The sequence below is a fragment of the Podarcis vaucheri genome, assembly GCF_965113315.1.
Source record: "Podarcis vaucheri genome assembly, chromosome: 3".
NCBI lineage: Eukaryota > Metazoa > Chordata > Lepidosauria > Squamata > Lacertidae > Podarcis > Podarcis vaucheri.
In genome coordinates this window covers 306,498-329,688 of record NC_138761.1, presented here as the reverse complement: position 1 = coordinate 329,688, position 23,191 = coordinate 306,498, and the positions used below count along the sequence as shown (strand labels likewise).

Genomic DNA, 23,191 nt, shown 5'->3' with positions numbered 1-23,191 from the left:
AGTCCTTTCCTTCACATGACCCCCCCCCGTCTCTGCTGCTCCCACTGGGACCCAAACACCCTCGCTTGGGGCTCTGGCAGTGGCATATGCTCCCTGGCTCTTCACCCCCCCCCCCGAGGGCCCCTATCTGTACCTGGAGCACCCGCATGAGAGTTGCCACGTTCCTTTCAGGGCTGCTCAGCTCTGAGTGCTGCTGGCGCCACAAGCCCCAGACCAGAGGCGGCTCACCTGGCCACCCCCTTCCAACCTTGCCGGGGTGGGGGAGTGTCACATGTCAGCCATGGATGGGGCACCAAAAGCATGATTCTCCAGACCAGCTGAAAACCAGCTGCTGGGAAGTGCCAGTGGGCAGGCGGCTTGCAGGCTTCCCTTACGGCCTCAGGTTGGCCACTGCACCTGGGCCCAGCGCTTCTTATCTGAGAAGACCACCCCACCTGTGCCCAGAGACAGGGTCACCCTTCTTGTATACCAACAGGCACACAGATGGGGAAGATGGTCCCCTTTGGCGAGGGAGGGAGCGGTTTCAGTCCTGAGCGTGGTGCTGGGGGGGGACAAAGGGGTTTCAACATCCCTGCCCAGCCCAGCCCCAGGATCAGCAGGACTCTCTCCAGGTGACGGACAGAGTGACCCCTCCAACCCTCCATGTTTATCCTCTGAGTGTTGCTTCGGCTGCTTCCAGTTCTTCCCTTCAGCTGGTTAGAAAGATGGTTAGAGAGACGTAGAAACGATAACATTTAATTAGAAAGGAGGAAGGCTCCAGCGTCTGGTCCTGGCTGTGTCACTGGAAGGAGAAGTTGGTGCCAGGCAGCCCCCCGCACCACTGGTTGATGAACTTGAGCACGTCCTGGCAGGAGGGGTTGTGGGACATCTGCAGGAGAGGGCGGGAAAGTCAGGGCAGGGTTGGGAGCAGGCCAGACTCTCGAGGCCCCCCCCCCACCCCACCACTCTCCCTCTCACCTTGACCGCCATCAAGAACTTGTTCCAGCTCTCCTTGTTGGCCTCTTTGCCAGGGCGCTTGAATTCCACCTTGTTCCGCAGCACAGGGTAGCCTGGCAAGGGGCACGGAGATGAGACCGGTTGGGGAGGCTGGGCTGGGGGCGCCATGACAGGGCGCAGCTCTCCCCTGAGAAAGGCAGCTCCCTTGGGAGCTCAGCCGGGGCAGGGGCAGCTGCTGCCCCTGGGCTCTGCGCATGGAGATGGTGTGGACCCCCTCTCTGGCTCAGGCTGGGCGGCCTCCCCAAGAGACTCGCGGAAGACCAGCAACCCCGACTGAGGCGCAAGGAAACACACAAGTGTGGAACGCCCTCCTGCAGGAGGCAGCCGCGGCCACTAAGCTGAACAGCTCTGAAAGAGGACGGGGCCAATTCATGGAGGAGAAAAAGGCTCTCTCAAGCTCCCAGCCGCAATGGCTCTGCTCGGCCTCCACAGCTGGAGACAGGGATGCATCTGAATCCCAATTTCTGGAAGCTGCAGGAGGGGAGAGTGTTGCTCTGGTGCTTGAATCTGTTTGGCTCCTGTGAGAAGAGGAGGCTGGACTACGTGGGTCCTTGGCCGGATTCAACAGGCTCCTCTTGCGTTCTTACAGGACAGGGGCACAGCAGTGGCCACCCCCAGCCAGCCAGCCGGGATGCAGGGGGCCGGGCTGGGTGGCCCCCAGGGTCCCCTGCGAGGGTCCTGCGCCCCCTCACCTGTGATCAGGCAGGGCAGGGAGCGCACGCCGGTGCTGGCTGCCACCAGAGAGGCCTCGTAGGTGTCACGCTCGTCGTGGGGCAGGACCTGCTCCAGCCGCTGGTCCATGGAGACGGTCAGGACCCAGTCGCGGGTCTCCTCACGCTGCTCCTCCTGCCATGGGGGGGGGAGTGCAAGGGCCTCTCAGATGCAGGCAGGCCGCAGGGCAAGGGCAGGGTGGGGTGGGGGGGCTGCCTTCCCCTCTGTGCCCCCCCAGGGAGCACCTTCCCTCCCCCCTTCCTCCCCCCCCGGCTGTTGCTGGGCACCCACCGTGACGTGCTGCTTGGCAGGCAGTGGCACCTCAAAGGGGATGTCTGTGTTCTGGAAGTCGGAGTGGTCCAGGGCGTCCAGAGAGCCCTCCTCAATCGCCTAGGCAGATCAGACACAGGAAGGGCTTTTTCTGACCAAGGCCGTCCCCCCCCCAGCCCCATTCCCAGCCCCCTCCAAAGGAAACACTCACGTCCGTCAGGTCCAGAAAGTGGTTCAGGAAGATGAAGGCCATGTTCTCCCACCCAACGCCCTGCAGGGAGACGGGGGCGGCGTGAGGGGCTGCTCTGGCTGCCCCTCCTGCCCCTGATGCTGCCAGCTGAGGGATGCCAGTCGGGAGGGCAGAGGGGATATTGGGGGCAGCCCAAAGCACCAGAGAGGCACCAGCGGGTTGTGCTGGAGGTCCCAGGCTCCACCCCACCCCTTGCCTGGCAGCCGGATCAGAGGCTCCTGGGCCACCAAAGGTGAGGGAAGGAGCAGCAGCGCTCGGGCAGCCGCCCAAACCTCGAGATGGAGCAGGGGGTAAGAATGGGGGTGCCGGGGGCAGGAGGGGGTCCTCATCCTGCCACAGCACCCGCTGGGGGGAGCTGCAGCTGCCCCAGGGTCCTTTCCGGCTAGGGTGCTGCCCCTGGGCCCTGGCGGCTGCTCTGGAGGGAGGTCTTTGGGCACAGGGGACCAGGAGAGGCCGCTGTGTGGCTCAGAGGGTGGAAGGAAAGGCCAGGGGGAGATTCACAGTCTCTCAGGTTCCCAACTGGGCTGGGCGCCCCCCAGGGGAGGATGGGACTGACTGGCCAAAGCCCCATCCCCAGCCTCTCCCCCCAGCCTGGCTTCAGCTGCCCCCTCTCCCGCCTCTTGCCTTGGCTGCTGACCCAGCTTCATAGAAGGCCTTGTCTGCAGGGATGAGCTCCGTGTGGCGCAAGAGGGCGATGGAGAGCTTGGCTGCCACCGTGTCCTGGAGGCAAAGGGACAGTCGTCACCCTCCCTCCCCATCGCTCGGATCCCACCTGGGAGGAAGGTCCCCCGGACCCAACGGGCTGCCGCTGGCCCTCGGGAGCAAAGGATTCTGGGCCAGGGGAGAGCTGCGGCTCAGGATGTGAACCTCTCTTCATATATACGATATGTTCATGGGAGGAGAAGCAGCTGAAAGTCTGGCTCTTTCCTCTCTTCCTCTGGGGAAGGAGGAAGTGTGGCTGGGAGGAAACCAGAGCTGGGGGCAAGACCTTCTCCCCGCCCTTTGGGCCTCTGTCGTTCGCTCACCAGCTGCTTGATGCTCTGGGCTGCTGACCGCGTGGCATAGTAGTGCGCCACCACCAGCATGGTCTCAAACTCCTCGTGCGCCGGCGTGTTTGCTTCGCTGGACTTCACAATATTCTCACACTGTGGGGAGAAGGGACCACTGGGCTTGGCACACAAGGCAGGGCAGTCGGGGGGGGGGAGCCCTTGCTGCCTTCAATGGGAGGGCCAAGAAATGCAAGCAGCAACTGCAACTGCTGTATTCACAGAAACATGGAATTGCAGGGTTGGAAGGGACCACCAGGGTCATCTAGTCCAACCCCTGCCCTGCAGGAATCTTTTGCCCAAAGTGGGGGCATTGCAGGGGGTTGGGCTAGATGACCCTCAGGGGTCCCTCTCCAGCTCCTTATTTCTATCACTCTGGTACAGGATTTTCTGCCTCAGAGCAGAATGTGTTGCTTCTCCCCTACAGAGCGAACCACACCCACAGCAGGGGAGGACCCTCCATCGGGCAGGTCTGCAGAGGTCCCCATTTGGCCCGGAAGGCGGTTCAGCCCAAGCGAAGACGCAGTGGAGAACCTTAAACTGGGAGGGGGACCCAGGACCTGCCCCCCGGCCCCAACCAGATCCCAGCCCATCCTGAGGCACTTTTGCAGCCGCTGCCGCCGCCGCTCTCACCAGGTTGAAGAGCACATCTCGCAGGTCGGCCCAGCTGTGATAGGCCTCTGCGCAGTTCATGCCAGGCACGTTCACCATCTCCACAAAAAGCCGCTTGTAGATGTTGAAGTTCTGAGGGGAAAGGAAGGAGCGAGAGGGGCGGCGGGGGGCAGCTCAACTGAGACGGGACCCTGACCTGGTGGAGGGTCTCTGCTCTGGGGGTCAGGTGCACCGCCTGCCCTGGGTGGGGCTGCCCCCTTGCCCGCCCCACTGCTGCAGGACCCACTCTTTCACTGGCCATGGCAGCCTGGGCTGGCACAGCCAAGCTCCCCTTTGCCCCACCGAGAGGAGAAGCCAGAAAGACGCTGCAAGGCTGCCCCAGGGCCACCAGCCCCCTCTGCCCTGCCCTTGCGTGGGTTGGGCAGGCTTCCTTTTGCCTGCGCCTCTTGTGACTCAACCCTGGCATGGGCACAGGCCAAGGGCTGCCCGGCCAGCCTTCCCACAGGCAGAGCCCACCGCGGGTCTCCGCTTACCTGGGCATTGGAGGGAGCGCCGTGCTGGACGTAGAGGCTCAGAGCTTTCTCCCAGCAGCCTTCGCGGATGAGGTGGGTGGCATAGAGGGCCACGTACTTGTGCAGCACCTTGTAGTTCTGCAAGGGGGAGAGGGGGGCAGGGTGGGCTCCGAGGGGCGGAGGCCAGGCCCCTTCTGATCAGCATTTCCCCTTTCCTGGGGTTGGGAGAAGGGGCAGACTGGCCAAGCCCTCCCTGCAAGTGACCCAGGCTCCCAGTTGCTGCGGTGTGGGAAGGCCAGAGGTTGCGCCTCCTGCAGCCCAGAGGAGGGAGCCTTCTCCCAGCCCCTGGATTGTGGGCCTTTGCCTGCCCCACAATAGCGGGCGGAGACACCGGCCAGTATTGCTGGGTGGGAGCTCTTGGCTGCAGGAGAAACCGAGGCAGGTTTGCTGCTGAAGGCAGGCGCCCCCCCATCCCCCCCTCTGGGTCCCTGCCCCATACCTGCTTGGCAGCTGTCTCCAGGCACTTCTCCCACTGCTCCCTCTCCACGTACATGTCGAGGGCAGCCATGACATCAACTCCCACCAACTGCCGGAGGAGAAAGGAAGCGCTGACCAGAGGGGCCACACCAGCCTGGGCCTTGGGGGGGTGGGCAGCCTCCCCAAAGCCAACCCAGAGGCTGCCTGCCACCTTTTGTTCTGGCATGGAGACCCCCTGAAAAGCCCTGACCCTGGGCTTGGGCTTGGCTGGTTAACCACGCAGCTCTTCCCATGGCAGGTCTCAAAACCCACCACCGGGGGCATGTGGGGCAGGTTGGGGGTCAGTTCCTTAGGAGGCTCTTGGAGAAAGCTCACAGCCATTTGCAGCCTGAATGTGTGGGATGCAGAGCCCCCCCCCCCCGGGGAACAAGAGGGGCTGGCTGTGCGTTTGAACCCCCCCCCAATCTCACCGAGTCCACCTTGCCCTGGTCCTTGAGATACTCCTTGTAGTGTTGATCCACGTACGCCTCGTACCTGCCGCAGAGGAAGGGGCCGTCACTCGCAGCCGGGCAGAGAAGGGCCCTTGCAGCTACCTGGGGCCTAACCCAGCCTCTGGGCCCCTAGGGGAAGGGCTGGGCCCTCTGGAGCAGGCAGGAACCCATCCAGGCACCCCCCAGCTCTTGGCAGTAAAGCAAGGAGGTCTGCTGGGCACCCCACCCCATGCACAGCTCTTCAACGGCTCAGGACTATGAACCCAGACCCTCAACTGTCATCCAAGCTCTTCTTCCTCATGAGAGGTTCAGAGGGTGGCAACGTAAGAAGGGGCCTTTTCTGTGGTGGCTCCCCAATTGTGGGATGCTCTCCCCAGGGAGCCTCACCGGGTACCTTCACTACAGATCTTCAGGAAACAGGCAAAAGCGATCCTCCTCTCCAAGCCCTCTGGCCTTAAGCTCTCTATGGGCTCTCGCAGGGTGTTTTTCACATATTATTTCAAAGGGGTGTGTGCATTGCTTTCATTTAAATGTATTTATGTGGGATTTTGTTCTCTGCAAGTCACTTTGAGTTGTCTTTGGCAAGAAAAAGCAACCAATTAATAATAGTACAGTGGTACCTCGGGTTAAGAACTTAATTTGTTCCGGAGGTCCGTTCTTAACCTGAAACTGTTCTTAACCTGAAGCACCACTTTAGCTAATGGGGCGTCTTGCTGCCGCCGCGCCACCGGAGCATGATTTCTCTTCTTATCCTGAAGCAAAGTTCTTAACCCGAGGTAATGTTTCTGGGTTAGCGGAGTCTGTAACCTGAAGCGTCTGTAACCCGAGGTACCACTGTGGTAGTAGTAGTACTAAATTAAACTGCTATACTGCCCTCAGAGTGGTTTACAATAATAAAAACACAAAAATGCATAACATAGTAAACAGTGCAACACCCCCCAGTTCATAAGGCCATAGGCCAATATTTCATAAATAATAACAGCAATAGGTCACAGATAGGTAGCCGTGTTGGTCTGCCATAGTCAAAATAAAAAAAATTCCTTCCAGTAGCAGCTTAAAGACCAACTAAGTTAGTTCTTGGTATGAGCTTTCGTGTGCATGCGCACTTCTTCAGATAGGTCAGACACTCTGAGCTGGAAGACCCTGAGGCCCACCTCAGTGGCCCTGGCTGGCCTAGAGGGAAGGGGTTTCCTGGGGGATCCCCCCCCCCCCAGCCTACCTGGGGTCCAGCTCCTTGGCCACCCGCTTGGCTTTGTTCCACTCCTCTCCCTCCATGAAGGCATCTATGGCTTCCTTGATGAGGTCCAGGTTGAGGTAGAGCTCAGCTGCCTGGGAGGGCAGAGGTGGGGGGGCTCAGTCGGGGCCAGGAGTCTGGAGGCCCCCCCCATGGTTCATCCCAGGCCAGCCCCCTCCCCCAAGAGATGCCCAGCCCCTGCAGACCCTGGCCCTTCCCTTACCACGTTGAACTTCCCAATGCTGACCAGCTGGGGCCCCACCAGCCGCATGACCTCGATGCTCCGCGGCTGGCCAAGGAACTTGATGGACAACTCAGCCGCCTGCAGGGAGGGGGGAGGCACAATCACAGACCTGTGGGGTCGGGAAGGGTCCCCCAGGGTCATCTAGTCCAACCCGCTGCACCGCAGGGATCTCAGTGACAGCATCCCGGACAGACAAGCGCCCAATCTCTGCTAAAAGTCTCTGGCGAAGGAGAGGACACTGTTTCCCAGGTGAGTTGGGCATAGCCCTCTGGCTCCAGAGGCCCCCATGGGGCCTGGCAGGGAGCGGATCCTGCAGCGAGAGCAACACGCACCTTCATCCAGCACTTCTCCATCAGGGGGTTGTTTCCGGGGTCCCGCACCTTCAGGTAGCAATCCACGGCCCGGGCAAACTCGCCCGCCTGCTCCCACTCTCTCGCCTGCTCCAGGATCCCCTCCACGCCCCTGCCGGCCAACAGCACCAAATCAACGTCCGAGGATGGGGGGAGAGGAGGAGGAGAGCTGGGGTCCCTGCAACCCACCCCCCAAAAGGGCGGCTCTTCACTGACTTCAGGAACCTTCGCCCTGGACAGGTTCAGGGGGTTTCAGGGCAGGCTCTCTGCCATGCCCTCCTCGGCTCCCTTTTTATTTTTGCCGTGTTGGAGGCTTGACATTTTTGTAAGCTGCCTTGAGTCAAGGTGGAAACAAGAGCTCCCAGAACTGGCAAGTTGGAAGGGTCCCCCAAGGGTCATCTAGTCCAGCCCCCAGAACCGTAGGGCCTGCAACTAAAGCCACTCATCACATGGGTTGGGGGCCACTGCGCTCAGTGGTGGAGGAGGGGGCAGTGCAGTTGCTGGAGCCCAGAGCCTTTAGCTGAGATTCCTACACTGCTGGGGGCTGGAGTCCCTTCCAGCACTATGCTTCTAGGCCGGGGGCTGGGCCCCTGGGAACAGCTGGGCAGCCGGGCCACGTGCCCCCCTTCCCCGCCTCCGCTTGCCTGGGCCCTTTCTTGGCCACTTCCTGCTCATACTCCTCCTGCAGCGCCTCCAGGTCCCCCGGCAGGAATTCCTTGCAGACGCGCAGAGCGTCACTCCACATGGCAGCCTCCTGGAGAGAGAGCCAGGGCAGGGTCACAGGATCCCCTCCGGCCTCAGCAGCGTCTGGGGAGGAGGGAGACACCGCGCGCCACCTCGGAAGGCAGCTGCCCCAGAGCAAGGGCCCAGAGCCTGGCGCATGACCCCCCCCCGCACACCCCCCCAGCCCGCTACCTTGTAGTGCTTGACAGCCAGGTCCAGGCGCTGAGCCCGCAGCAGCAGCGCCTCGGCCTTCTGGAACTCCTTCTGCTTGAAGGCGGCGTCTGCCTGGCCCACCAGCACAAGGACCACGCTGTCCGGGTCGTGCGCCTCCGCCACTCGCTGAGCGGCCACCCAGTTCTGGGCATGGGCGTACCTGGGGGAGCACACAGGATCAGGGCGGGAAGGAGCCAGAGAGGGCATCCTCCCAGGTGGACGGGGGCGGCACTCACATCAGAACGGCCTCCTTGGGCTTCCCGGCCTTCACAAACTGGACTTCAGCCTCCTCAAACTTGCCCTGTGTGCAGGGGGGTGGGGGTGGATTAGCCTCTCTCTCTCTCTCTGCCCAAGAGAGCAGCTTCCCCACCCGCCTTCCAGGCACGGCCTCCTCCTACCTCGTCCTCCAGGAAGGAGCCGTATTTGAAGTGGATCTCTGGCAGCTTCTGCTTCAGGGAGAGCCTGGCCAGCTCAAAGGCAAAGTCAAACATGCTGAGGGGGAGCAAGGAGAAGATGAGGGGCTGGGGAGTGGAGTCACGACCCACAGGCCCCTGCTGGGAGGCGGCCCCAGGGAGGACAGGGTCATGGGGGCCCACCGGTGGGTGTTGGAAGGACGCTGCCCTACCCAGCCACGCCTGGTGCAGCAAAGCTAACTGTGAGGGGCATGGGGGCAGAAGACGGCCCTGAAGCCCTTCTGCCTTGGAATCACAGGGCTGGAAGGGACCCCTGAGGGTCATCCAGCCCAACCCCCAATGTGGGACTCGCAGCTGAGGCCGTCTACTCACTTGTTGTCGGCTGCGTGGTCAATGGCCATTTCCAGGAGCCCAAACTTGTTGAGGAGCTTCACGGCGGCCTCCCCGCCAAGGCTCTTCGCCCACAAGAAGGCCACGTGCTTGTGGGAGTTTGCCCCCCCGTGAGCCTTGGCCACCTGTCTTGGACCAGGGCAGAAAGGAGGCCACGGGTCAGCAAGCTTCCTGCCCCCCAACTCACTGCCCAAGGCAGGGTGGAAGGCCTCCCACCCGCCTCTCTCTGTGGGGTTTGCAGCCAAATCACAACTGTGCTTAGCTAGACAAGCAGAGGGCGAGAGCACAGAGAGTTCTGAAACTCCCCAGAAAGGACCCTCTGGGTGACCCCCTTTCCTTGCCTCCTCTGGGCAGGAACTCTGTAGCCAATAAGATAATCCTTTAACTTCCTCCCGTCTCTCAGAAGACTGTCTTTTCACCGCACTTCCAAGCTAAGCAAATGTGCTTTGCTGCAGCTCTTTCTGCTTTGCTGCATTTGCTGCCTGCACTGAGTAAGGAAACCTTTTGGTTTGTTTGTTTGTTTATCTTGCTAAAAACGAATGGCTCATTCTCTGCAACAGGGGTGAAGAGATGGAGGTCAGCAGACCATAAATAAAGGGGATAAAAAGATGCAATCACCTAATTCCTAAGCTTTAGCAAACTGCAAAACCTTTGAGTGTTTTACTCTGCTAAAATGCTTCACAGCCCATTGACGTTTTGTATTTCTGCCACACACATAGGATAGGAGGGTTTAATCTACGAATTAACCCTCAATCCTTCAGTTATGCTGTGAACCCCCTGAGAACTACAGGCCTATAGCAGTAAACACATAATAGTAATAAATAAATCCCCCCAGGAGTAAGCCTGTACAGGACATGGGGGGGGGGGACCACAGGAACCAACTTGCCTCCAACACCCCCTTTGGGCAGCCTAGAGCAGAGCTAGCCAGACTTTTCATGTTGGTGGCACACTTCTTAGACATGCATCATCTTGCAACACAGCAGTTCAGTTTTCCTAGCAAACTGGAGGTGAACCTGACCCCTTTCCAGCCCCAGGAGGAGCATGGGGAGCCTCTGCATGACGCCACTGGCATAGCTCACCCTACTGCCACCTGGGATGGACGGGCACACGCACGGCTGGGAGAGAACAGCCAGGGGGCGGCACGGAGGGAGCAGGAAAGGAATGCTGCCCCCACTGCTGCTTCTCCCCTCCATCGCTTCCACCCCGCGGCAAGCCTGGCCTGGGAGTGCACTCAGCCTGCTGGTGCTGAGCCATTGTGCAACACACAGCCCGGGGGGGGGGGCAGAGATATGCAGCCACTGCCTCTCCCCTCCCCTGCTTCCACACAGACACCCACAGACACACCTGGTCAGGAATGACCCAGGAGTGGAACTGCCTGGCTGTCATATGAGGCTGGGAGAGCCACCTCCCCCCCGGCCTCCGTCATGGCCTGGCCCCGGCCTCAGCCCTCTCGCTCTCCTGCCCTCTCGCCCAGCCCAGAGGTGGCACACGGGGCAAGTGCAGGCGGGAGGAAGAGCCGGGTGCAGCTTGGCCTTGCCTCTCTGGAGCTCTGACCCGCTAACATGTCGCGACACTCCGCTTGGACCGCTCTGGGTCAGAGCGATGGCTCAGCCCATTGCCCCCATGGAGCAGTGCATGCTGGGAGCTGCCCTTGCTTACCCGGTAGGCTTCATCCCACATGCTGTTGACGCGGTACATGTTGACGCTCGCCTTCCAGTCCTTGGCCTCCAGGTAGTGATATTCCGCCTCCTGCAGGCGCCCCTCCGCTTCCAGCTCCTGGGGCACAAATAAGCCAGTGACGCCCCTTGAGCCTGGTTCCTCCTTGCCCCCCTCCCCGCCTTCTACCTACCTTGCCCAGGTGGAGGTGAGTGTCGCTGAGCAGGTCCTTGTGGTACTTCCCCAGCAAGCAGATCATCTCGTCATACATCTTGCACTTCTTGTACATGGTGATGGCCAGGTCCGGCTCGTCCACCGTGATGAAGAGCCTGGGGAGGGCAGAACGGGGCACTGAGGGCGAGGCCCCCGAGGAGGAGGAGGGTGTGGGCCCCCCAGCCCAGCAAGGAGCCTGCGCAGCACCCACCTCTCGGCCTCCTTGTACTTGCCCTGACGCTCCATCTCCTGGGCCTGCGTGATGTAGAGCACCGAGACGTCCTCGGGCCGCATGCACTTGGACGCCAGCTGCAAGGAGAGTCGGGGCTGGGAGCAGGCGCCAGAAGGAAGGAGGGACCCCCCCCCCGCAGGAGAGAAGAGCACCCCCAAGAATGCCCGCCACTGGGGCAAACAGGGCCAGCCAGTCCAAATGCCACCCCTTCCTTCTCCTTCTGCTTCCGAGACCAGAATAGAGGGAGACCCTGCAAGGTCTCTCAGTGCTTTCGTTGTGATTTCTGCCCTGCAGGGGGCTGGACCCTTCCAACTCTACCAGTCTATGATTCCAGAGGGCCTCAATAGCTGCAGCTCAAGGAACAGCCAAAGGACCCCATCCGTGGCTCCTGCACTGCTGCCATGAAGGCCTGGCTGTGGATCTCTGGGTTTTGATGGCCATCTGCAGCCGGAGCCCCCGAGTGGGATGAGCCCCCCAAGCACAAACCCTCACCTTGTGCGCCTGCTCCCAGCGCCCCGCCTGCGTGTACATGTCAATGGCCTCCTTGCTGTGGTCTCCCTTGACGTACAGATCCTCCGCTATCTGCAGGAGGAAGGAGGTTCCTGTCAGGCTCCTGCCCACAGGACAACGGCTGGTGCTCGGGGCGCTAGGGAGGAGGCTCTCACCTCATACTCCTGCAAAGCGGCATAGTGCTGGGCGACGCGGAGGTAATACTTGCTGGCCGTCTTCTTGTCCTGCGTCTCCAGGATGTAGATGGCCTTCTTCCACTGCCGTGCCCCAATGGCTGCCTCAATGGCCTTGATGGCGCACCTAAACCGTGGAACTGAGGCATGGGAAGGGCGCCCCAGTCCACCCCCACCCCCCGCAAGGGAAGAGGCCAGGCTTCTCCCCAGGGCCAGGTTCTCATGGCAGGAGAGAGGAGCCCAGGCCAGGCCCTGCCAGCGGCAAGGGGGAGGCTGCAGGGCGGGCAGGCAGAGGACCTCCCCCCCAGCTGCCTTTGTACCTGGCCTCAATGTAGTGGTTGATGGCCGCATCCAGCTGCTTCTGCTGCACCAGGTGGTCCCCCCAGGCCTCCTCCAGCTTCACCACCTCGGCGGGGAAGACGGAGCGCGCCAACTCCACAGCTGCCGGGAGGGGGAGATGGAGACATGGGCAGGCAGCCTGGGGCCAGGATGGGGCCTGGCCCAGGACTAGCCCTCCAGGGAGCAGAGAGGCAGCCAGGGCTGGGGAAAGCGGGGCAGCCAGCCTGGGCAGGAGGGGCCACAGCTGCAAATCACAGGCCAGACCCAGCAGCCTCCACTGCCGGGAGGGAGAGCTGTGCCCAAGGACTCTGCTGGCTTCTTTTGCCTCATTCAGGGGAAAGGGTGTTGGTCAACTTTAAGTAAATATATGAAATGCACGCCCACCCACTGGAGCTGGCCGGGCCCCGCAATACCTTTCAGGAAGGAACTGCCCTTGCGATAGCACTCCAGGGCCCTCTGGGGGTTCCGGATCTTCTCAAAGAGCTCCCCAGCCTGAGACGGGGGGGGGGGAGGGAACAACCGGTGGGTCTTTTAGGAAGGTGAGCAAGCGAGGGGCTGGGGTGGTGCGCATGCCCTGTGCCCAGGGGCGAGGGTGGGGCCAGCCGGGGCAGGATGCTCTGCATGCCCTCTGAGGAGTCCGCCTGCCTCCTCCCCTCGCTGCCTTACAACTGAGGAGGAGGCGGAGGGGGACCATTTGGGGCACCCAGGCCACCGCGTCACTCCCGGGAGAGGCACTGCAGGCCCCGCGGTGAATGCTGCCCAGTATTTTGTCACCCCCCTCAGGGGTGACACCCGGGGCCCCCGCCAGAAGGGCTCTGGGGTGGAGCAGGGAGGGAGTCTCCCCTCCATGCGGCTCCTCTCAGCCCTCACCTGCTCAAAGAGGTCCCCTCGGATGAGGGCCGTGGCGATGCGGTTGACCAGGTCGGTGTTGCCCAGCAGCTCCTCGTGACCCGTGGCCAGACGCGCCGCCTTGGCCGGCAGCCCTGCTTTCAGGTAGAGTCCGATGGCTGCCTGCAGGTCCCCCTGGCCCTCCTGCACCTCCGCTGCCCGCTCCTCCTGCTGGGTCTGCAGCAGCCACTCGTAGTAGCCCTGGCGCAGCTTCTCCAGCGCAGGGTGGCCCTGTGGGCAGAGGGAAGGCGGGTGGCAGCACACAGGGGGCCTGGCTGAGACGTCTCCCCAGCGGCCCCCTCCCCAAACACCTGCCCCCCTACCTTGGCCTCGGCCACCGAGATGCATTCGTCCCACATGTGGAGCTCCTGATACATCTCCATGGCTTCCTCCACAGCGTTCTGGAGAGAGGAGAGGAGAGAGCCCAGCGTGAGGGGGGCCTGGGGGACTCTGGAGCTGCCCACAAACGCCCCCTGCCCACTTCTGGGCTCACCTGCTCCAGGAAGATCATCTCCGCCAGCTTGTAGTTCTTCTCCAGCATGGCCAGGCGGACACGCACCTGGTAATAGTCTGTGCCGTCCCCTCCCTAGAAGAAAGCGGGCAGCTCTCAGTCAGGTGGGACGCCAGGGCAGGGGAAGGAGGAGGAGGGGGCTCTGCCGTGGGCAAGAAGGGCAGGGCAAGGGGCAGCACAGGGAAAGGGGCTGTGGGGGCTGCGGGGCGGAGGCGAGGCTGGGGAGGAGCAGGTCAGGAGCACAGAGGGGCGCAAAGGGGTGCCCCCCCCCCGCCCCGGGACCCACTCACATATTCCTTGGCCACTTGGTCAGCAATCTCGTTGGTCTCGTGGAGGAAGCGGGCCTTGGAGACGTGGCCCAGAGCAGCAAAACACCTGGGGGGCGGGGGCAGAGAGAGACGCTGTCATGGGGGTCATGTGACAGTTTCTGCAGCCTGAATCTCTTGCAGAAGCAGCAATGGGGAAGGGTGTGGGGCGGGGTCCGCTCGCCCACCCTTGCCCCACACAGAAACACGAATGAGTGGATGACATGGGCAGAGGGGCGGCTCCCTTTGGAGGTGAGGATGTGCAGTCCCAGGACGCCTGGTTGGCGTGTAGAACTAAGCAAGGCCGTTTTCTGCTGCAAGGGGGCAGAGAGCCGTGAGGAATCCCCCGACCAGCCCACAGGCTGCGGCCTCACTGCCCTTGAGCTGCCAGCTGCTCTCTGGGGCCAGCCAGGCCCCTCCCCCTCCCCACAGACCTCTCTGCAATGTGCAGCTGCTTGGCCTCCAGAGCCAGGCGGCTCAGCGTCTTCCACATGGCCTCCGTCTCAGCAGACATCTCCAGCGTCTCCAGGAAGGCAACAGCCCTGGGAGGGGAAGGCAGAAGGGGGTGAGGATCGGGGCCGCCAACAGGGAGGGGGAAGCCCAGCTGCACAAAGGAACTTCCTCCCTCCCCCCCCCCCATGAATTCATTATGAAAGCTTTTCTAAAAGTTCATAAAGCTTTTTTGAATCAGTCAGTAAGGGAAGCGGTGTATGAAGTATGGGGGAAATGTAAAATTTTATGAGAACAAAAAGCACCCTGGTGGCTCAAACCCACTGGAGGAAATATCCTTAAAAAAGCAAATATGAGAAAAGACTGTGTATCTCATAAAGAATTATTAATAGCAATAGATCATGAGTTGAAATTAAAGACCTTTGAAGATATAAGAGGATTATTAACTGATTGTTTACAATACCATCAACTTAATGATATATTTAAGATGATCCTAGATAAAGGTTTTCTATTCTATATGTGATCATATAGTGAGGTAATACTCCACAATTCTTCATAATAACAACAACAACAATAGTAATAATTTTATGATTTCTACCCCACCCATCTGACTGGATTTCTCCAGCCAGATGGGCAGCTTACAGGAGTCTATCTATCCCTTGGTCTCCGCCCCTTCTGTTTCTTCCCATATTGCTCCATCTCTGCCAAGGCCTTGCCAGGGACTGTTCCCTGGCCGGTTCCAGCTTCCTGCTGGTGACGCAGCCCCCCCCCCCCGGACTCCTCTCCCAGCCGCCCACCTGTGGTAATCGCCGTCGTCGATGGCGGTGCCAAACTCGATCAGCCCTTCGTCCAGGGTGTAGGACACGGTGTTGACCCCCTCGGTCACAATCACCTCCGTCTTGCCGTTGCTCCTCTCCAGGTCCACGATGTCACCCTGCCGGGAGCCAAGCCCCAGGCTTTAAGCCCTGCCTTCTGCCCCACCCGGGGCCCTCTCAGCCCTTCGGGACAGAAGCCGCCTCACCTTCATGGGGAACATGGTCACTCGCTCGGGGGTGTCGATGTTGTACCACACGCAGAGGCTGTTCCGGTTCTGGGCCACCACGACGTCGCTCCCGGGGACCCACTGCACGTAGGAGCAGTAGCTCAGGATGGTGGTCTTGGTGGCGCTCTCGATGTCGTAGAGATGCAGCTGGGGGGGGGGAGAAGAGGCAAGGGATCAGCGGGGCTGGGGAGGGAGGCAGGTCAGCCCCCCCTCCACCCCTGGCCTCCCGCTCACTTTCATCTTCTTGTCCCGGAAGAGCAACTTGTGCCCGGTCTCATTCAGCTCCAGCCAGTCGATCTTGCTGTCGTGGCTGACGGTGCCAATATTGTAGCTGCCCACGAGGTCCACTGAGAGGAGGCAGAGAAAAGGCAGGTGGCTCAGGAGAGGCGCCTGGGGCAGCCTGAAGCACTGCCAGGGGGACGGGGAGTTTTGGGAAGGGGGTCCTCGCTCACCTGTCGCTATTGTTTTGATGTCCACCAGGTAAGCCAGACGCTTGTTTTCCTCCATTCCCTGCTGCCTCCTTTCATTGATGCGGACACTGGGAGAGAGAGAGAAAGGAAATAATACATGGGGGGGGGCACTGCTCCCTCTTCTTCTTCCCCATGGGAGAAAGAGGGCCTCCTTGCTCACCTGATGAGATGGGGGTTCATAAACTCAGTGCGCACAGAACCCAGGATCTCATTGCTCCCATACTCCACCAGGGTCAGCTCCCCTGCGTTGAATATCATGCAGACCTAGGGAAAAGGAGAGGTTGGGAGAAGGAAGAAAGGAGCCCCCCCTGCCCCCCAAAAGAGGCCCTGCGGTGTAGGGGAAAACCCCCAGAGCAACCCACGGGGCTACCCTCCCCCAATACCGTTGCTCTCCTTGCAGACCGGCCAGAACCTTCTTCTTGTACTACCGCAGGCCCTGCCAACTTACATTCTCATTGTCGAAGAAAAACTTCTCATTCCCGCCAGATCCCTGCCAGGCGACCTGAGAGAGACAGGGGAGAGGGCAGGTGCCCATGAGCTCCAGGCCAGGCACACCACCCCTCAGCAAGGCTGCCCCATCCCCCATCCCACTTCCTGCCAAACAGACCCAGAGACTCCCACCAAGCTGCCCCACTTGTCTGCAGTCCTCTGGGCTCTCTGGGAGCACGCTGGTGCTCTCTTGCGTCAGGAGCCCATTGGGAGCCTGCCAAATTCTTCCCCACAGGCGCAGGATGCTCACCTCGCTGAGCTTGGTGGAGCTGAGGTCCCCCAGGAGCAGCGTGTCGGAGGTGTGAGCCACAAGGTAGCGCTCCTTCCCCAGGATCTTCACCTCGTCAATCTCATAGCCATAGTGGGATTTCAACACCACCCGCATCCCAGTGGAGAGGTTCTTCACAATCACCTAGGAGAGGGGGGTGGGTGACGCAACTCAGATCCTCTCCTTCCTCCCCTGGCACACACAAGGGCAGCTTGCAGTGGAAGGAGATGGCCGGTCCCTTCCCCACTCGGCAGCCCAGAGGAAAGCAAGGCTGGCTGACAGGAGGGGCAGAGCAGCCCTTGGGCCAGGAGGAGGCAGCCCCCTTCCAAGGAGACAGGTGCTTCCACAAGATTCCTGTTTCTAAAAGATGCTGGTGGAAGAAATTGCATTTCATGTTTGCGTGCATGGGTGTTTCCTTAAAGAAAATGTATGTTCCAAAATATTTGGTTGAGGACCTTCAAGGATAAACAAGTAGAAAAGGTGGGATTTAATAATAATGATAATGATAATATCAATAATGATAATAATCATAATAATTTTATTATTTATACCCCACTCCTCTGGCTGGGTTTCCCCAGCCACTCTGGGCAGCTTCCAACATATATAAAAACATCAATTCTTAAAAGCTTCCCTAAAAAGGGCTGCTTTTAGATAGTTCTTTATTTCCTTGGCACCACAGGGAGGGCACCACTACTGAAAAGGCTTTCTGCCTGGTTCCCTGTAACTTTGCTTCTTGCAGTGAGGAAACCAGCAGAAGGCCCTCAGAGCTGGACCTCCGTGCCTGGGCTGAGCGATGGGGGTGGAGACGCTCCTTCAGGTATACTGGACCGAGGCCGTTTAGGGCTTTAAATTTGAGTCATATGGGAAAACGCCAAACAGAAGAAGATTCCTGTGGCACCTTCAAAATTATCACCCTGGTGGTGGCAGGAGCTTCTGTGGGCTCCAGCCTGGAAAAGCAGAAGGGACTGGAAGTGAGGCTCTTCACTGGCCCCAGTGAGCGAGAGGGAGAATGGCCAAATGAAGCCTGAGGGGCTACAATCCATTCAGAAAGGTTTACTTTAACTACATCAGCAGAAGAGTAGTGAGTGCATTTTAGTTTACGAAAGACAGAATCAATATAAGTGCTCATAATACGTAATTGCATCTTGAGAGGAGATTCTAAGAAATGATTAAGTAGCTATTACATGCCAGGTTCACAACATACAAGATTATAATGAATCCTACAATGGCAGCCCTCTCATTCATAAGCTGACTCCATGATCCCAGATGCCCTAATTAGTTTAATTAGCTGCCTTTGAGTTTAAGAGAAGAACATAGCTACCAATCTAGAGTCAAATCCCAGGGAAAAGGCTCCCGGGGTCTTAGATGTGTGCCACAGGATCCAGGAAAATCCAAACACAATATTAGTCGAGGCAAAAAGCAAAGAAAGTAATGTTTTAGAATGAAAATAGTGAAGCCTGAACCAACTGAAATTTGGTGAGAGAAAAGGACAAATAGGAATGCAGAAAATCTGGGGTGACAAAGGAGGATCAGGAAAAAAACTGCACTCAATGCTACAACCTGAGACTTCCTCAGAAAGGGGCGGCTTTGAACAAAGCTGGATGGGCATCTTTCAGAGATTTGGAGCCCAGCTGGCCCCTTCTTGGCGTTCTTGCTTTGATCTTGCTCCTCCATCCTTTTGGGAAATGGCTCTTACTCATTTTGTGTCAACCTTCTGGGGCCTGAATATTTGGCTCATGAACAGTTTTGGATGGACACAGCTTTTATTTTCCCGAAAATTGGCTTGGACCACACTATTTAATACAATTTTTTGGAACAGAGTGTAGCCCCTGCAGTTTGCTCCTCACTCTTTCAGCCCCTTAGCAAATCAAGGACCTTGCTTGCATCTTGATCTGCAGCAAAACTGACCTTTGCTTAGAGAACATTTTCTTACCCTTATCCTGAGTAAGAGAAGCAGGGAGTAAAAGGAGCAGGACAGGCAACCTTCCTCCGGGCAACCTGCCCCCCCCCTCCAGCAGCCCCCTCCCCCTTCTTCCACCCCACAGTCCATGGCCAGAGCCCACCCCTGCAGCCATAGGTCACACCCACCTGGCTGGGCCCCACGTAGGTCATCTCAAACTTGTTCTTGTAAATGCTCCTGCGCAGGCAGCAGTCAAACTGCTCCACTCCGCCACAGAGGGTGCCCTGCAGGAACAGAAGCCTTTTCAGCCCACAAGCCCTCAGGCCCTTCCTGCCCTGCAGGGAAGCTGCATCAAGCGGGCACGATCTGGCAGAGAAGGCGGCCTGCCCCACTCACCGCGCAGAGCCGCGAGCCGTCCCGCTTCCAGGCCAAGGCGGTGATGGTGTAGAGGTGAGGGATCTCCTTGGGCTTGGCTTCCTCCCAGGCACTCCGACGGGGGCTCCAGTTCAGCACCCTCAGCCTGGGGAAACCAAGGGGGCAGGCAGTGAGGGTCCGAGGGGGAACAGGCCCACCCCCCCCCGTCCCGGCCCTCTGGCTCAGCCGCACCTGTCAAAGCTGCCGATGACCACGGACTGGCCCCCAGGGCTGGCTGCCGCCACCGTGAACTCCTTCTCGGAAGAGTCCCGGCTGTAGTCGAAGGTCTGGATGACGTGGCCCTCCTTCCCGTAGGCCACCATCTTTTTGTCGCAGCCGGCGGCCACAATGCTGTTTGAGGCCCAGGCCATGGCGTAGGGGGGGCAGGGGTGGACCACCAGCTTGCCCTGTCCAGGCACCAGGAGCAAGAAACAGGGAGCAATGAAAAGCCGGAGGGAGAAAAAGATCTGCTCCCCCTGGTGCCAAAGCCAGCTGAGACCCCTAGGCAGCGGCAAACTCTCTGCTCTCCCCCCCTAGCTCAGCCAGGGGGTGGGGTTGCAACACCTGACCTTTTGCTTCTCTGAATGCCAGGGGAGGCCTGCACTGCACCACTAGGCGCAGGTGGGAAACCAGGAGGCCAGGACTTTAGTGTGATAGTAGGCGTTGCTGGAGGATGGTGGGGGCAGCCTTGCTGGGACTAATCTCCCCCCGCTTCATTTAAAGCGCTTGGTACAAGCAAAGGGCACACAAGGGCTTTGAAACACGTGTGAGAGACCGACCCCCATGAGCTCCCTGCTGAAAGCAGCCCCTCCCCCCACCTCGGCAAAACGGCTGCTTGGGAATAATTCTCCCCTCTCAACAACACCTCCCCAAACCGAAGGTGCTCTCTGGGGCCCTTCCATGCCTCAGAGGCAGCCAGTGTGACCAGTCTCCTTAACTGGAGGTTGGGTGCATTTTGTGCATTGCGGGAGGGTGGCCTAGATGACCCTTGGGGTTCCTCTCCCTCTGTAATTCTAGGACTCCCCCTGCCCTGGTCTCCGCGCAGGCCTGGTCTAGGTGGGTGGGGAAGGGGCTCCTGAGAGAAGAGAGCCTGCCTGCACCTGTGACTCCCCAGAGCCTTCATCGTCAAAGAAGTAGCGCACGATGGTTCCGTCGGCATGTCCAGAGAGGATTCCCTTCCCTGAGATGCTGTGCGGCAGCAGGAGGAGGAAGACAAAAGGAGGTCATCAGGGAGCCCCAGCGGGGCCTTGCCCTCAGGGCAGAGAGACTTGGGGGGGTCAGGGTTGCCCTGTGGGGCTTCTTCACCCTCCCACACTCACTTGGAGGCCAAGGAGACGACGTAGGAGTCTGTCCCATAAATGGTGGATGATTTGTTGGTCTTGGTGTTGGCCAGGCGAACCTTCCAGAGAGATAAGTCTGGTCAGCCTTTGATGTGCAAGGGAGCAAAGCGAGAGAAGAGGCGCCTCCAAAACCCCACACTCCCTCCAGGGCAACAAGCCAGGGAGAAGGCGGAGCCCCGGGTGGCGTCAGGGCCAGATGGAGGGTCTCCTCTGCAGGAGGCTCCAGGCGGGCTCTTTCCCACTCCAGGAGCTAAGAGGTGGAAGCCCGGTGGCCAGGCCACTCCTACCTTGCCCTCAACAAGCCCAAAGACGATGGTGTTTTCCTCCGGCCACAGCAAGCAAGTCACAGCGCTCTGGTGGGGAACAGGGCGAAAAGAAGGGGGTCAGGAGGAGGAAAGCAGGCAGGGAGGAGGCCCAGCTCCACCTCGGAGGAGGGGCTGCAAAGAGGCAGCTGGCTCCTCTGTCTGGAAGAGGAGGCTTCTCCCTTTTGATGCTGCCCCCTCCCCTCCAGCCCACAAGAGAGTGGGGGTCCTGCCCAGCAGAAAAAAAGGAGGACAGGAGAGAAGAGAAGAGAGGAGAGACTTTGTCTCTGAATCATGTTGGGACCAAGACTGGTTCTCTGCGCTTGGCCTTGGCTTGTCTGGACTGAGCTTTATCTGCAACCCTGTTGGTGAGTTCTTGGGTGAAAGGCTCATGTTTTCTGTAACTGGGAACCACCCTGCAGCCACTGGGCACATCCCCTGGGGTTTGATAACTCCCAACTGCCCAGTAATGAAAACCTGGAGGTGAGGAGGCCCCAACAGCAGCCTTGAGGGTCTCTGCAGGCACATGGAGACTGGGTGCTGGGTCTTACCGTCTGAATGAATTTGTTGCAGATCACCTTCTTGTCCCCCCTGAAGAAGAGCAAACAAAGAGAGTCATCCTCAAAGACCACTGTGGTTCCAGGAAACTTGTCACAGGGCTGCTAAGGCATCCCACTGGATCAGATAATGCAGAGCATCTAGCAGTAAAGAACACTGCGCCCCCTCAGCTCCGCCCCATAGCAAGTGAGGCTCCAGAGAGGAAAGCAAGCCTCCATCAGCAACAGCCACCTGGGCTATGAGTGCCGGCAGCTGTCTTTGCAGCAGGAAGGACACAACAGAAAAGGCCACTGTGAGAGCAGAACGCTGGACTCTTCCATCCTCTTGGGATGGAAAGGGGGTGGAAAGAAGTGGGGAAAGGGGCCACCCCAGATTGGTCTCCCCACACCATGCAAAGACTCTTACCATTCCTCCCCAATCTTGTAGACGAAAACTATGTTGTCCGTCTGCCCAACAGCAATCTTTGTGGAATCTGGGGAGAATGCCATGCCCTTCACCACATAGCTCTTCCTGCCATACTAGGGGACGAGAGGACACAGGGATAAAGGCGGGCATGAGGACCCATTCTGAGATTCCACAGACTCCCTTGCCATCGTTGCCACAGTGAGCAGTCGTGCGTATTTGGTTTAAGTTGCTTTGCAAGTTTACTTGCTACTGCCTTCATCTGTCGCTGAAGTGTCCCTGGGTTTGGGAGGGCTTTGGGGTTCATTCTGCTCCCTCAGGGCAGCCGAGAGCACACATGTGTGGTGGCAAGCTATGAGTTCAGGAGCTGCTCTTGACCTGACGGCTGGGAGGCGTCAACACCTTCATCCCATAGTTTTGTGTTGCCCAATGACAGTTTTGCCTTTTGACTGGCTCCAGGTACAGGAAGACCCAATAGCTCCAGTGCCATTCAACACTTTTCTCCTGATGTTGCCTATCAGCTGAATTACTGCCACTTGGGTGAGTATTTGTGTGAATGCATGAGTGTTTCAACCTCTTGGTACCAGTGCATTAATGTATACTTGACTATATGAAATAAATGTTACATGAGAGGTGCATAAACCCAGATCTGGTCTCTGATGTGTCTTCTTGAAAGTCCTATAGCATACGGGATATCGCTTGTCTCTCCGGATTTCAAAAGAACCAAGTTACACTAGAAGCATTTTCCGTTTCTGTCCTACCTCCCAAAGGAGCTTGGAGCTGGCCAGCAAGGCTGCTTGTCTCCCCCCACACCCCCTGGGGTTCAAGACTGAACCTACAGGCTCTGCAGCAGCCCCTTCTTGAGGCCAAGGATGGGGAGCAGCCCCCCTTGCCCTCCAGGTGTTGTTGGACTCCAAACTGCCACCAGCCTGAGGTGTGGGGCACAGCCAGTGGGGGGGGGGGCGGACAATGCAGATCAGCCATATCTGGGGGGGGGGCACCTTGGCTTAGGGCAAGTCGTCTGCTCCGTGTGTCTCTTTCCTTAAGGGGCTTGAGGCAGGACCTGTTCCCCGGAGGCTCTGGGGGTCACCCCCCCCCCAACAACGACCGGGGCTGTTAAAAGGACTCCGCTGCCAGAGCCACGTCTCTCGGGGGCTCCGATGGCGGGGGGGGGGGAAAGCGCTGGCTGAGCTACCTTGGGGTCGGTGGGCTTGGTGGAGAACTTGTCCCGCCGCTCGCCGTGCTCGTCGTAGAGGAGGACCACGCGGTCCACGGTGCAGACGGCGAACTTGGCGTTGTTGGGGGCCCACGCCATGCACGTGACCTTGGCGGCCCCATCCTGGGAGGAGGAGGAGGGAGAGGCCGAGGCTCAGCGACGCCGCTCAGGCCGGAGCAGTCACGGCAGGCGCCGCCGCCCCCGCCCCGGGACCCCCTTCCCCGCCTGGCCCGGCCCTCTCTCTGGGCCGCCACCCCCCCGGAGCCTGATGCCCCGCGGGCCCCCGACGGCCCAGGGCTCCCACCTGCGGGGTGAGCAGGGTCCGGACGTGGCGCAGCTGCATCGCCTTCCCGTCCCCGCAGGCCGCGCGGCGTCTCCGCCCGTTGCCCCAGCAACCGCCCCGGGAGAGCGGCCGCCTCTGATGACGTCGGCAGCGCCGCGCGGCGTGGAAGGCGGAAGGGCGCGCCGAGGCCCAGAGATCAACGAAAGGGCAGAGTGGCGCCCGCCCCCATCCGGAGGGGGCTTTCCGGGCTCGGGCAGGAGTTCTCCTCCGGGTCCTCCCGGCCCCTCTCCCCGTTCCT

The 23,191-nt window shown here is 59.7% G+C and overlaps 1 protein-coding gene across 1 annotated transcript; it reads right to left on the bottom strand.

The window, feature by feature from the left end:
* Positions 1 to 718: 718 nt before the first annotated feature.
* On the bottom strand, positions 719 to 23,065 carry IFT172 (intraflagellar transport 172). The gene is made up of 48 exons (XM_082217235.1): positions 22,915 to 23,065; positions 22,590 to 22,733; positions 21,398 to 21,510; positions 20,986 to 21,025; positions 20,420 to 20,485; positions 20,112 to 20,191; positions 19,893 to 19,980; positions 18,985 to 19,199; positions 18,775 to 18,898; positions 18,567 to 18,662; positions 16,461 to 16,622; positions 16,170 to 16,223; positions 15,882 to 15,985; positions 15,704 to 15,789; positions 15,486 to 15,598; positions 15,231 to 15,398; positions 15,007 to 15,143; positions 14,194 to 14,301; positions 13,745 to 13,829; positions 13,437 to 13,529; positions 13,267 to 13,344; positions 12,926 to 13,174; positions 12,469 to 12,547; positions 12,037 to 12,157; positions 11,699 to 11,843; positions 11,526 to 11,615; positions 11,013 to 11,110; positions 10,782 to 10,917; positions 10,592 to 10,708; positions 8,915 to 9,057; positions 8,528 to 8,621; positions 8,366 to 8,430; positions 8,109 to 8,289; positions 7,838 to 7,947; positions 7,176 to 7,305; positions 6,823 to 6,921; positions 6,585 to 6,694; positions 5,345 to 5,408; positions 4,897 to 4,983; positions 4,419 to 4,535; positions 3,907 to 4,017; positions 3,253 to 3,372; positions 2,852 to 2,947; positions 2,189 to 2,248; positions 1,999 to 2,097; positions 1,689 to 1,842; positions 958 to 1,049; positions 719 to 868 (listed from the first exon to the last, which is right to left on the bottom strand). Exons 1-48 carry the CDS (start codon positions 22,951 to 22,953, stop codon positions 779 to 781), a joined length of 5,250 nt encoding a protein of 1,749 aa, XP_082073361.1. The 5' UTR covers positions 22,954 to 23,065; the 3' UTR covers positions 719 to 778.
* Between the last annotated feature and the right edge of the window lie 126 nt (positions 23,066 to 23,191).